Source organism: Bombina bombina, chromosome 2 (assembly GCF_027579735.1).
Source record: "Bombina bombina isolate aBomBom1 chromosome 2, aBomBom1.pri, whole genome shotgun sequence".
NCBI classification, from domain to species: domain Eukaryota; kingdom Metazoa; phylum Chordata; class Amphibia; order Anura; family Bombinatoridae; genus Bombina; species Bombina bombina.
The window spans coordinates 618,751,543-618,764,469 of NC_069500.1; the positions used below are offsets into that span (position 1 = coordinate 618,751,543).

At 37.9% G+C, this 12,927-nt stretch overlaps 1 protein-coding gene across 1 annotated transcript in view; it reads left to right on the forward strand.

Annotated features, from left to right (window-relative positions):
• JAK2 (Janus kinase 2) overlaps window positions 1–12,927 on the forward strand; it is a 737,012-nt gene that overhangs the window by 540,758 nt on the left and 183,327 nt on the right. The window contains exon 8 of the mRNA XM_053702553.1: window positions 5,240–5,397. Coding sequence (XP_053558528.1) covers window positions 5,240–5,397 — 158 coding nt within the window. The remainder of the gene's footprint in view (window positions 1–5,239; window positions 5,398–12,927) is intronic.

A 12,927-nucleotide genomic window follows, 5' to 3' on the forward strand; every position in this document is an offset into this window, starting at 1 on the left:
GCATTAGTCATATTCCTATTGCCTGTTATGAAAATATGCCGATTTGCTTCTGCTCCCATGACCGCTGCCCTGGGCTGGTTCTACCCCATTTTCTTCTTTTCTCTCTCTTTCTCTCTAATGTCGCCTCGGGGTGGCGGTCGTGGCAGCTCCCTACATCTAGTTGAATGTTCAATTTTTTGTATTTTAATACGAGATTTTTATGTTTCAAGGTTTATATGTTAATAAGTTTATTTTTTATTTATGTTCTCATGTTTGTGTGGCCTTTAAATGTTTGTCAAACAGAGTATAAACACCGACTGATACCACACCTACCATTTACCTGTAAGACTGTTACCATAAGATATAGTTACACGCTCAACTCCTATGACCAATGACCTCATTATTCTCTCACACAACGTGAGAGGCCTTAACACCAATATCAAACGTAAGATAGCCCTTACCCAATATATAAAATTGAAAGCCAAGATCATCTTTCTCCAGGAGACACATTTCACACAAACCCTGATCCCTAAATACTGGCACCGACACTATCCAACCCACTTCCACTCCACAATAGAACAGAAAAAAAGAGGGGTCTCAATACTTTTGCATTCTTCCCTACAATTCGAAACTGATGAGGTCATAAGAGACACTGAGGGAAGGTTCCTCATTGTCAGGGGCCGCACACAAGGTATGAAAATCACACTCTGCAACATATACGCCCCAAATGAAGGGCAACACACCTTTTTTCGACAGATCTCCCATATGTTAACACAATGGTCCCACTCCAGAATTATACTTGGTGGAGACTTTAACATTAATATCTCTACTCATTATTCTAAGACGATAACTAAACCCTCAAATAAACAACTTAGGCTATTATCCATAATGAAATCTATAAGAGAATCAATGTCAGAACATAACCTTCTGGACACATGGGAAACATTGTTTGGTAACACTACAGACCATACATTTTATTCACATGCCCACAACAGCTACACAAAATTGGATTATATATGGACTAGCCAGACCTTGATACCAAATATTATTACTTCTAATATCCACCCTTGTGTCTGGTCAGACCATTCGATAGTCTAACTATCCATGACAGGGCTAATTGATAATCAACGTCAGAAGTCCTGGACATTTGACCCCTCCATACTCCATAACAAACAATTCACACTGAGTTAGGAAAATTAATGAACCAATGCTGATTCCACTGTTAACTCACTCAACCCATGGGCTGCACATAAGCCATTTATTAGGGGGATTCTGATAAAGGAAAAAGCTAGGATCACCACCATAGCTAATAGAAACATTAAACAACTTCACTCAGAAATCTCTACATTAGAAACCCAGCACAAAAACACGCTATCTAACATCACATTTAGATCCCTCCAGGCTAAAAGAAAACTTCTGTCAAAAATCTTAAACGATTCGGCGATGAGAACCCTCCAAAAACTAAAAGCAAACTACTTTTTATACTCTAATAAGCCGGATAGATATCTAGCCAATAAACTTCGAAATAGAACAAAATTATATTCTATAACCAATCTATACACACAAGAGGGCACTCAGACGTCGAATCCCCAAGAAATAGCTAATATATTTGCAAACTATTACGAGTCATTATATGATGGGCAAAAAGTACATCACACTGACAGGACACATAGACTATTATCTAGATTCTTAAATCAAGCTAACCTTCCCACAATCACCCCTGAGGAGAATGATATCCTTAATGCGGAGATTTCTGTACAAGAGATCCTCAATGTCATTAAGGAACTAAAAGCAGGCAAAGCGGCAGGCCCCGATGGCCTACCCAGCGAGTACTACAAGTTATTTAAAACACCCCTAATAACCCACCTACAGAAATTATACAATGACATCATGCTAGGTTCCGATATTCCCATTGATCTACTCCGAGCCAAGATCATAGTCATCCCAAAACCAGGAAAGGACCCTAGGTGGTGTAATAATTACAGACCCATATCGTTGATCAATCAGGATCTCAAGATCTTGACAAAAATCCTGGCAAACAGACTCCAGACGCTACTACCCCGCCTGGTCCATCCCGACCAGGTAGGTTTTATTAAGGATAGGGAAGCCCCAGATAACGTGCGTAGAACTATAGACCTAGCCGACCATCTGAAAAGGAAAGGAACGCCTTCTCTGCTCCTTTCACTGGACGCGGAGAAGGCGTTCGATCGAATAGACTGGACCTATATGTTCCAAATACTCACCACAATGGGTTTTGAGGGTTCCTTCATGAAAGCACTAAAAGGGATATATTCAAACCCTAAAGCAACGGTTAGTGCAGCAGGATACATGTCCAGGACCATAGATATAAAGAACGGTACAAGACAAGGTTGTCCCCTCTCACCACTCCTGTTCGCCCTATGCATGGAACCACTAGCAGCAGCCATTAGAAACGCAAATGATATTAAAGGAGTAAAGATCCGTAACTCAGAATATAAGCTCTCGCTCTTTGCGGATGACGTCTTATTGACCCTGACAGACCCATTCAACTCCCTGACTAACCTTTATCAGATCCTACAAAACTTTGCAGAGATTTCGGGGTATAAGATAAATGTTGACAAATGTGAGGCCCTGCCACTAGCACTAACCCCCCATGTCAAAAAACTGATAGAAATCAACTTCAATATTAAATGGGTCAAGAGCTCGCTCACCTACCTAGGGACAAAAATCTCAGACATTCACGATGATTTGTACAAGCTAAATTATACCCCACTATTTCAATCTATTAGACGAGATCTTGGATCCTGGAGGAAGGGGACCTTCTCGTGGTACGGGCGCCTTTCGTCCATAAAAATGAATGTGCTCCCGAGGATCTTGTACCTCTTTAGAGCACTGCCGATCAGGGTCCCTTCCTCGGAGCTCCAGAAACTACAATCAGAACTAATCTCATTCTTAAGAGGAGATGGTAATGCTAGGATAACATCCCATACATTAACTAGACACCGATGTCTAGGTGGAGTAGGAATGCCACACTTACAAGCTTACTATCTAGCAGCTAGGACAGCACAAGCCTCGCTCCTCCAGAAACCACTAAGAGAGATTCTCTGGACAAAAATAGAAACTGACAGTATAGAATTGGATTACACGGATGACCTTCTGTGGAACTCCAAGAAAGATATACACCAAGATAGCCGTAGCCTACCCTCAACATTAGATACACTTTCACACTGGGAACAATTAACTAAACACCCAACGATGTTGCCTCCAGGCACCTGGGTCAAACCGATCAGACTCCTGCTTCCCAAGGAAACTCACAACACATTAGATAAGTGGGCTAATAAAGGTCTTTACCGGGTGGCAGACTTTCTCATTCACTCACAAATCATTTCATTCAATCACCTTCAGGAGCTAATAACCCCACTCAAACTACATTGGTTCCTATACCTCCAAATCTCTTCTGCCCTTAATAAGTATGATATCTCCCGTGGGAAACACCCACCCACAGTTATGGAAAGAATATGCTCAAACCCGACTAGGGAAAAGCAGCTCATTTCTAAACTTTATATAGCAATTCAGGACACACATTACACCGAGAAATCGTCCATAGCGATAAAATGGGAAGAAGACGGGGCAGATCAGATTTCAAAAGATGAATGGGACCAATTATATTTCGAATCCTGTAAGGGGCTTATTAGTGCGGACCATAGGGAAAATACTATAAAAACAACATTTCGTTGGTATCTTACGCCCCTAAAAACATCACACTATTCAATAAATAAGTCCAAATTATGCTATAGAGGCTGTGGGATACAGGGTTCTTATAAACATATGTGGTGGGATTGCGAACCCATCAAAAATATTTGGAGAATGCTCAATGATCTCCTCAGTAAAGTTTTAGACGAACGAATAGTACTAACCATAGACCAAGCACTTCTTCATAGACGATTGCCCAACCTGAACCCCACCATTAATAAATTCATTAAAATACTCTGCACAACCACTAGAGTGTGCATAGCGAGGCACTGGAAGGAAGGTCCCCCTACTTGGAAAGAAGTACTAGACAAAATAAAAGACATATACACACTATCGGAAAGGGTAGCATGGATACAAGGAGACACTACACAGTTTAACAAAATATGGTTCTATTGGATAATGCATTCAACAATGACGGTCAGGTGACAGAATCCACAAATAGAAGATTATGGTAAAAACTCTATAAACTAGATGCACATAGTTATAAATTGGCCAAATGACGCACTCAGCTTAGATCCCAGACATAATTGATTGACAACACAGACATGATTTAATGTTTATTTGTATTCTTATTTTTGTTTTTATTTTCTTTTTTTCTCTTTTTTATTTCTTATTTAGGTTTGTTAATGATCATTACTCATGATATCTATCATAGATCAATGTTAAGGATTTATGAGTTAAAAATGTTCCCATGTTGATTTAAGATGACACATTGTCTGAGGCACTGTAATAATTGCTCTCAGGATGTATATACTGTTATTTATGCTGTGATATGGAAATAAAAATAATTTCAACATAAAGAGACAGTAAAGTCTAAACTGTTGCGATTCACATAGAAAATGTGATTTTAAACGACCGTCTAATTTACTTCAATTATCTAATTTACTTCTTTCTTTTGCAAACTCTTGTTGAAAAGTATACCTAGGTAGGCTCAAGAGCATTAATGCAGTACTAGGAGCTAGCTGATGATTGTTGGCTACATATGTATGCCTATTGCCTTGCCGGATTTCTTCACCTAGCTGACCAGTAGTGCATTACTACTCTTTTAACAAAGGATACTAAGATAATAAAGCTAATTTGATAATCCTAGTAAATAATAAAGTTGTTTAAAATTGAATATGAATCATGAAAGTAACATTTTGGGTCCCTTTAATGAGAGAAATAGTGTTAACCACTTGGGTACTGATATGGTTAATGATGTTGGACATGCTAGAATCTCAAAGCTGCTTAAACCTTTGCTTGTTCAGGATTTTCACACATACTCCCCATACCTAAAAGGGAAGGATCATGCTCTTGAGAGTTATAGTTGGTAGTTTTAATGAGCAAACACAGCTATTTCAAATACAAAAATAAACATGAAGGAACATGTCTGGAACATACAAGCTGTAATTGATTTGTAATACATTTATAGTTTGTCAATTATATTTAGAATCACAAATCCTTTAGTTTTTTTCATATAACGTATGGTCATATGACCTTCCTGTTTTATTGTATTGATAACTTATTTGATTTATTTACTGTTTTGCAGGAAGTTGAATTTGGCTCTTTAAAAGAAGCCCTCTCCTTTGTGTCACTTACTGACGGTTATTACAGACTGACCTCAGATGCCCACCATTATCTGTGCAAAGAAGTGGTGCCTCCCAGGATACTAGAAAACATTCAAAGCTACTGCCATGGCCCTGTTTCGTGAGTAATCTTGTTTTAAGAGGAGTTTAATTTACTGCAGAATTGCCTTTCGCATGTATGATGTAGGAGAGAAAGCCTAAAAGCTGCATTATTACTCTCACACAAACTCACACACACTGTCACGCACTTTTTGCAGCATGTTATAAAAAGCATAGTAAAAACAAATGACACATTATAAGCACAGTATTGAGGTTATTCCTCACCTCCCTCTAGTCATGGATGCCACCATCTTGAAATCTAGTGTTCACTGTTTTACAGTGCTGACGTGTTTGCGCATGTGCTTCAGATACCAGCAGTGACAACTAGGTTTAAAAATAGCAGCACCCATAATTAGAGGGAGGTACATGAAATGTATTTACTGTTTAATGTCTCTTTAATCACTTGTTTGTAGCAAGAATAAGCTTTTGTATTTATTATGAATTTAACTTTCTGAAAGAAAATAATATGTTGCATATATTGCTGCATGTATAGTAAAGTTTTTTTTTACCCATATTAAAACATTCATACAGCAGGTATATTAAAATAAAATTCCCATTACTCTCTGCTTGGGTGGTGTCTGAGCTCTTTTGAACACACAGTGTATATGACCACTATGTATATTATCACATGTAATAGAGAAGTGGTTTGAATCCCAGACTAATAACCAAGAATAATGCTTCTGGCAGCAAGTAGATATTTACATGTTCACAAAATCCTTTAATTTCACTACAGTTGCAGTAGTGAATGATAGTGGAACTAAGGGCTAGATTTATAAATTTGTGAGCAGACAGGATTCGCAAGTTGTTAACCTGTCCACACTTGATCGGAAATTGTGAGGCAAATATTTTCCCTATATTTATCATTGCTCTGGGGAACACTCTTGCAATGCCGCCCCCTACCCTCATGCAACCAATTGTTTTCATCCGCCAACATCCAGGTGCTTGACTTTGAATTGAACTCCTCTGTTGGACATTTGGTTATCTGTTTAAAATATACCATTTTATTTAACAATGTGCCATTAATGTTTAAACATTCCACACTGGAGACAGTACTATCTGCACATATAGGGCTAGATTACGAGTGAAGCGTTATTTATTGCTCCTGCTCGCAAGCTAACTCCATTCAACTTCGGCTCTTTCTGAGCGTCGGGTAATGTGTTTATTACAAGATAAAAGTAAATGTTTTTTCGCTCACGCGCTAACCCAATGCGTGCAAAGAGACGCAGTTAGAATATTGAGAACGCAAAACCCCATAGATTTCAGTGGATCGAGAAAAGTGGGAAAAAATGTAATACCCATACTCTCAAGCTAACGCAAATCGCCATAAGTCCATACTCTAATAGCCTAATAAATAATCACTAAATTGCCACATAGCTCACCGCAAAGTACCCCACTACACTATTAACCCCTAAACCGCCACACCCATCACAACAAAATACCCCTCTGCACTATTAAACTCTAAACAACTATACCCCAACATCGCAAATTACCCCTCTACTCTATTAACCCTTAACCCGCCACATAGCCCACCGCTAAGTACCCCACTGCACTATTAACCCCTAAAACCCCCTCATAGCAAACTACCCCTCTGCACAATTAACCCATAAACTGTACCCACTAACATCTAGCACCCTAACACCCAGTTACCCCAAAAAAATACAATAACATTACATGAAAAAATAACTACCATTACAGAAAAAAAAAATCAAACAAATTACCAAAAATTTAAAAAAACAGTTATGCCTTTTCTAAAACTAAAGCCCCACTTACTTAAAATAACAGACACCTATACTAACTCTAAAATAAGCTATAGAGTGGCTTTTTGTAAGGCATTGCCCTAAAGTGATTTAGCTCTTTTTCACTAAAATAAATACTCATTCTACAGTTAACCTTCCCCCCGCCCCCTCAAATCTAAAACAACCTACTAAGTGGGGCTTTAGTTTTAGAATAGGCATAACTGTTTTTATTTTTTTTATTTTTAGTAGTTTGTATTTTGTAATGGAATTTTTTTTATTTTCTTTTTTTTTTAATGTTAGTTTTTTTGTTTTGTTTTGGGAACTTGGGTGTTAGAAGGGTTAGGAGGTTTAGAGGTTATTGGGTACTTTGCGATTGGGGTTGTGGTGTTTTAGGGGTTAAAAGTGTAGTGGGGGAATTTGCATTGGGCTATATGGCGGTTTAGGGTTTAATAGTGTAGAGGGGTTGTTTGCAATGTGGGGTTGTGCCAGTTTATGGGTTAATGGTGTAGTTTAGTGCAACTGCTTCCTCTAGCCAAACTCTTTATGCAAACTTTCAGGTCGCATAAAAAGTTTAAGCATTAAATGCGTCTGCGTTCGAGCCATCACATTTACTTTCAACTTGTAATACGAGCCGACATTTCCTCTCAACGCCGGCCATAGAAATTATAAGGATTGTAAATTACTGCAAATTCACTTAAATGAATTTGCGGTAGTTTAAACAGCATGCCACTTGTAATATGAATTAGAGAGTAGAAAACACCACAACCTCGCGATTGCATTTGTGTTCCTCGTGATAACGATAGCGATCCACTCATAATTTAGCCCATTGTTAACACTACAAAGCTTCTTTCAAATATTTAATTGGTGAACTAAACAGAAACTAAAAAGTGATAGTGATGAACAAAAAATGTTTTCTTTCATGTAATTGGCAAGAGTCCATGAGCTAGTGACGTATGGGATATATAATCCTACCAGGAGGGGCAACGTTTCCTAAACCTCAAAATGCCTATAAATACACCCCTCACCACACCCACAATTCAGTTTTACAAACTTTGCCTCCTATGGAGGTGGTGAAGTAAGTTTGTGCTAGATTTCTACGTTGATATGCACTTCTCAGCATTGTTGAAGCTCAGTTCCTCTCAGAGTACAGTGAATGTCAGAGGGATGTGAAGGGAGTATCACCTATTGAATACAATGGTCTTCCTAACAGGGATCTATTTCGTAGGTTCTCTGTTATCGGTTGTAGAGATTCATCTCCTACCTTCCTTTTCAGATCGACTATATATACTCTTATATACCATTACCTCTACTGATTTTCGTTTCAGTACTGGTTTGGCTATCTGCTGGGTGTCATTTGGTAAGTATGTTTCTTTTACTTAAGACACTCTCAGCTATGGTTTGGCACTTTATATATAAAGTTCTAAATATATGTTTGTATTTATATTTGCCATGATTCAGGTTTATCAGTATATTTCCTTTTTGCAGACTGTCAGTTTCATATCTGGGAAATGCTTTTTTTTTTTTTTTTTTTTTTTTTTTTTTTAAATAATTCTTACCTGAGGTTTTCAAATTGACTCTTTTTAAATTGCGGGCTGTATTAGGCTCGCAAGAGCGCAAAATGCTATAATTTATTGCGTCATTCTTGGTGCAAGACTTTTTTGGCGTGAAAATTACGTCTGTTGACACAAATTCGTCATTTCCGGCATCTTAGTTGGCTCCGAAACTTTTCTCGAGGTTGCGTCATCGATGACACTCGAGTTTCGTTCCGGACGTTTTTGGCGCCAAAAAATGTTTTTCATTTTGTGGTGCTTCATACTTGGCACCAAACATTTTTTCATTATTTAAGACCTCATTCCTTTTGCTTCTGGTCTTTTTTTTCTATGTCAGAGGCCTATTCTGTTTGCATTTTTTCCCATTCCTGAAACTGTCATATAAGGAAATTGATAATTTTGCTTTATATGTTGTTTTTTCTTTTATATACTGCAAGATGTCTCAATCTGATCCTGTCTCAGAATCTACTACTGGAATCCTGCTGCCTGATATCGGTTCTATCAAAGCTAAGTTCATTTGTTGTAAACTTGTGGTAACTGTTCCTCCAGCTTTAGTTTGTAATAGTTGTCATGATAAACTTTTACATGCAGAGAATGTTTCCATCAGTAGTAGTTCATTACATGTTCCTGGTCCTTTAACATCTAATGCTCAGGATATGCCTGTAAATTTAAGAGAATTTATTTCTGATTCCATTCAGAAGGCTTTGTCTGCCAGTCCGCCTTCTAATAAATGTAAAAGGTCTTTTAAAACTTCTCATAGAGTTGATGAATTTTCTAATGACCGACAACATACTGATTTATCTATCTCTGATGAGGATCTGTCTGATTCAGAGGATCCTGCCTCAGATATTGACACTGACATATCCTCTTATTTATTTAAAATGGAGTATATTCGTTCTTTATTAAAAGAAGTGTTGATTGCATTAGATATGGAGGAGACTAGTCCTCTTGATACTAAAACTAGTAAACGTTTAAATTCGGTTTATAAACCTCATGTAGTTATTCCAGAGGTTTTTCCAGTTCCTGATGCTATTTCAGATATGATTTCTAAGGAATGGAATAGACTGGGTACTTCTTTTACTCCTTCTTCAAGGTTTAAAAAATTGTATCCTTTGCCTACTGATAGATTGGAGTTTTGGGAAAAGATCCCCAAAGTTGATGAGGCCATCTATACTCTTGCTAAACGTACTACTATTCCTATGGAGGATAGTACTTCTTTTAAAGATCCTTTAGATAGGAAGCTTGAATCTTATCTAAGGAAAGCTTATTTATGTTCAGGCCATCTTCTTAGGCCTGCTATTTCTTTGGCTGATGTTGCAGCTGCCTCAACTTTTTGGTTGGGAACTTTAGCGCAACAAGTTTCAGATCATAATGTGTATAGCCTTGTTAAATTAATTCAACATGCTAATAATTTCATTTGTGATGCCATTTTTGATATCATCAGAATTGATGTTAGATATATGTCTTTAGCTATTTTAGCTAGAAGAGCTTTATGGCTTAAATCTTGGAATGCTGATATGACTTCTAAATCGACATTGCTATCTCTTTCTTTCCAAGGTAATAAATTATTTGGTTCTCAGTTGGATTCTATAATTTCAACTGTTACTGGGGGGAAGGGAGCTTTTTTGCCTCAGGATAAAAAAATCTAAGGGTAAATTTAAAGCTTCTAACTGTTTTCGTTCCTTTCGACAAAATAAGTAACAGAAACCTAATCCTTCCCCTAAGGAATCTGTCTCCAATTGGAAACCTTCCTCAATCTGAAATAAATCCAAGCCATTTAAGAGATCTAAACCAGCCCCCAAGTCCGCATGAAGGTGCGGTCCTCATTCCAGCTCAGCTGGTAGGGGGCAGATTAAAATTTGTCAAGGATGTTTGGATAAAATCAGTCCCAAATCATTGGGTTCAGAACATTGTCTCTCAGGGGTACATAATAGGTTTCAGAGTAAGACCGCTTGTGAGGAGTTTTCTCTTGTTAAGTGTATCCAGTCCATGGATCATCCATTACTTGTGGGATATTCTCCTTCCCAACAGGAAGTTGCAAGAGGATCACCCACAGCAGAGCTGCTATATAGCTCCTCCCCTAACTGTCATATCCAGTCATTCTCTTGCAAGCCTCAACCAAGATGGAGGTCGTAAGAGGAGTGTGGTGTTTTATACTTAGTTTATTCTTCAATCAAAAGTTTGTTATTTTTAAATGAGTGTACTGTTTATCTCAGGCAGTATTTAGAAGAAGAATCTGCCTGCGTTTTCTATGATCTTAGCAGAAGTAACTAAGATCCATGGCTGTTCTCACATATTCTGAGGAGTGAGGTAACTTCAGAGAGGGAATGGCGTGCAGGTTTTCCTGCAATAAGGTATGTGCAGTTAATATTTTTCTAGGGATGGAATTTGCTAGAAAATGCTGCTGATACCGAACTAATGTAAGTAAAGCCTTAAATGCAGTGATAGCGACTGGTATCAGGCTTATAAATAGAGATACATAATCTTATAAAAATGTAATATAAAACGTTTGCTGGCATGTTTAATCGTTTTTATATGTATTTGGTGATAAAACTTATTGGGGCCTAGTTTTTTTCCACATGGCTGGCTTGAATTTCTTTCATGTAATTAGCAAGAGTCCATGAGCTAGTGACGTATGGGATATACATTCCTACCAGGAGGGGCAAAGTTTCCCAAACCTCAAAATGCCTATAAATACACCCCTCACCACACCCACAATTCAGTTTTACAAACTTTGCCTCCGATGGAGGTGGTGAAGTAAGTTTGTGCTAGATTCTACGTTGATATGCGCTCCGCAGCAAGTTGGAGCCCGGTTTTCCTCTCAGCGTGCAGTGAATGTCAGAGGGATGTGAGGAGAGTATTGCCTATTGAATGCAGTGATCTCCTTCTAAGGGGTCTATTTCATAGGTTCTCTGTTATCGGTCGTAGAGATTCATCTCTTACCTCCCTTTTCAGATCGACGATATACTCTTATATATACCATTACCTCTGCTGATTCTCGTTTCAGTACTGGTTTGGCTATCTGCTATATGTAGATGAGTGTCCTGGGGTAAGTAAGTCTTATTTTCTGTGACACTCATAGCTATGGTTGGGCACTTTGTTTATAAAGTTCTAAATATATGTATTCAAACATTTATTTGCCTTGACTCAGAATGTTCAACTTTCCTTATTTTCAGACAGTCAGTTTCATATTTGGGATAATGCATTTTAATTTAACATTTTTCTTACCTTAAAATTTGACTTTTTCCCTGTGGGCTGTTAGGCTCGCGGGGGCTGAAAATGCTTCATTTTATTGCGTCATTCTTGGCGCTGACTTTTTTGGCGCAAAAATTCTATTCCGTTTCCGGCGTCATACGTGTCGCCGGAAGTTGCGTCATTTTTTTGACGTTATTTTGCGCCAAAAATGTCGGCGTTCCGGATGTGGCGTCATTTTTGGCGCCAAAAAGCATTTAGGCGCCAAATAATGTGGGCGTCTTATTTGGCGCGAAAAAATATGGGCGTCACTTTTGTCTCCACATTATTTAAGTCTCATTTTTTATTGCTTCTGGTTGCTAGAAGCTTGTTCTTTGGCATTTTTTCCCATTCCTGAAACTGTCATTTAAGGGATTTGATCAATTTTGCTTTATATATATGTTGTTTTTTCTCTTACATATTGCAAGATGTCTCACGTTGCATCCGAGTCAGAAGATACTACAGGAAAATCGCTGTCAAGTGCTGAATCTACCAAAGCTAAGTGTATCTGCTGTAAACTTTTGGTAGCTATTCCTCCAGCTGTTGTTTGTATTGATTGTCATGACAAACTTGTTAAAGCAGATAATATTTCCTTTAGTAAAGTACCATTGCCTGTTGCAGTTCCTTCAACATCTAAGGTGCAGAATGTTCCTGATAATATAAGAGAATTTGTTTCTGAATCCATAAAGAAGGCTATGTCTGTTATTTCTCCTTCTAGTAAACGTAAAAAATCTTTTAAAACTTCTCTCCCTATAGATGAATTTTTAAATGAACATCATCATTCTGATTCTGATGATTCCTCTGGTTCAGAGGATTCTGTCTCAGAGGTTGATGCTGATAAATCTTCATATTTATTTAAAATGGAATTTATTCGTTCTTTACTTAAAGAAGTACTAATTGCTTTAGAAATAGAGGATTCTGGTCCTCTTGATACTAATTCTAAACGTTTAGATAAGGTATTTAAAGCTCCTGTGGTTATTCCAGAAGTTTTTCCTGTTCCTAATGCTATTTCTGCAGTAATTTCCAAAGAATGGG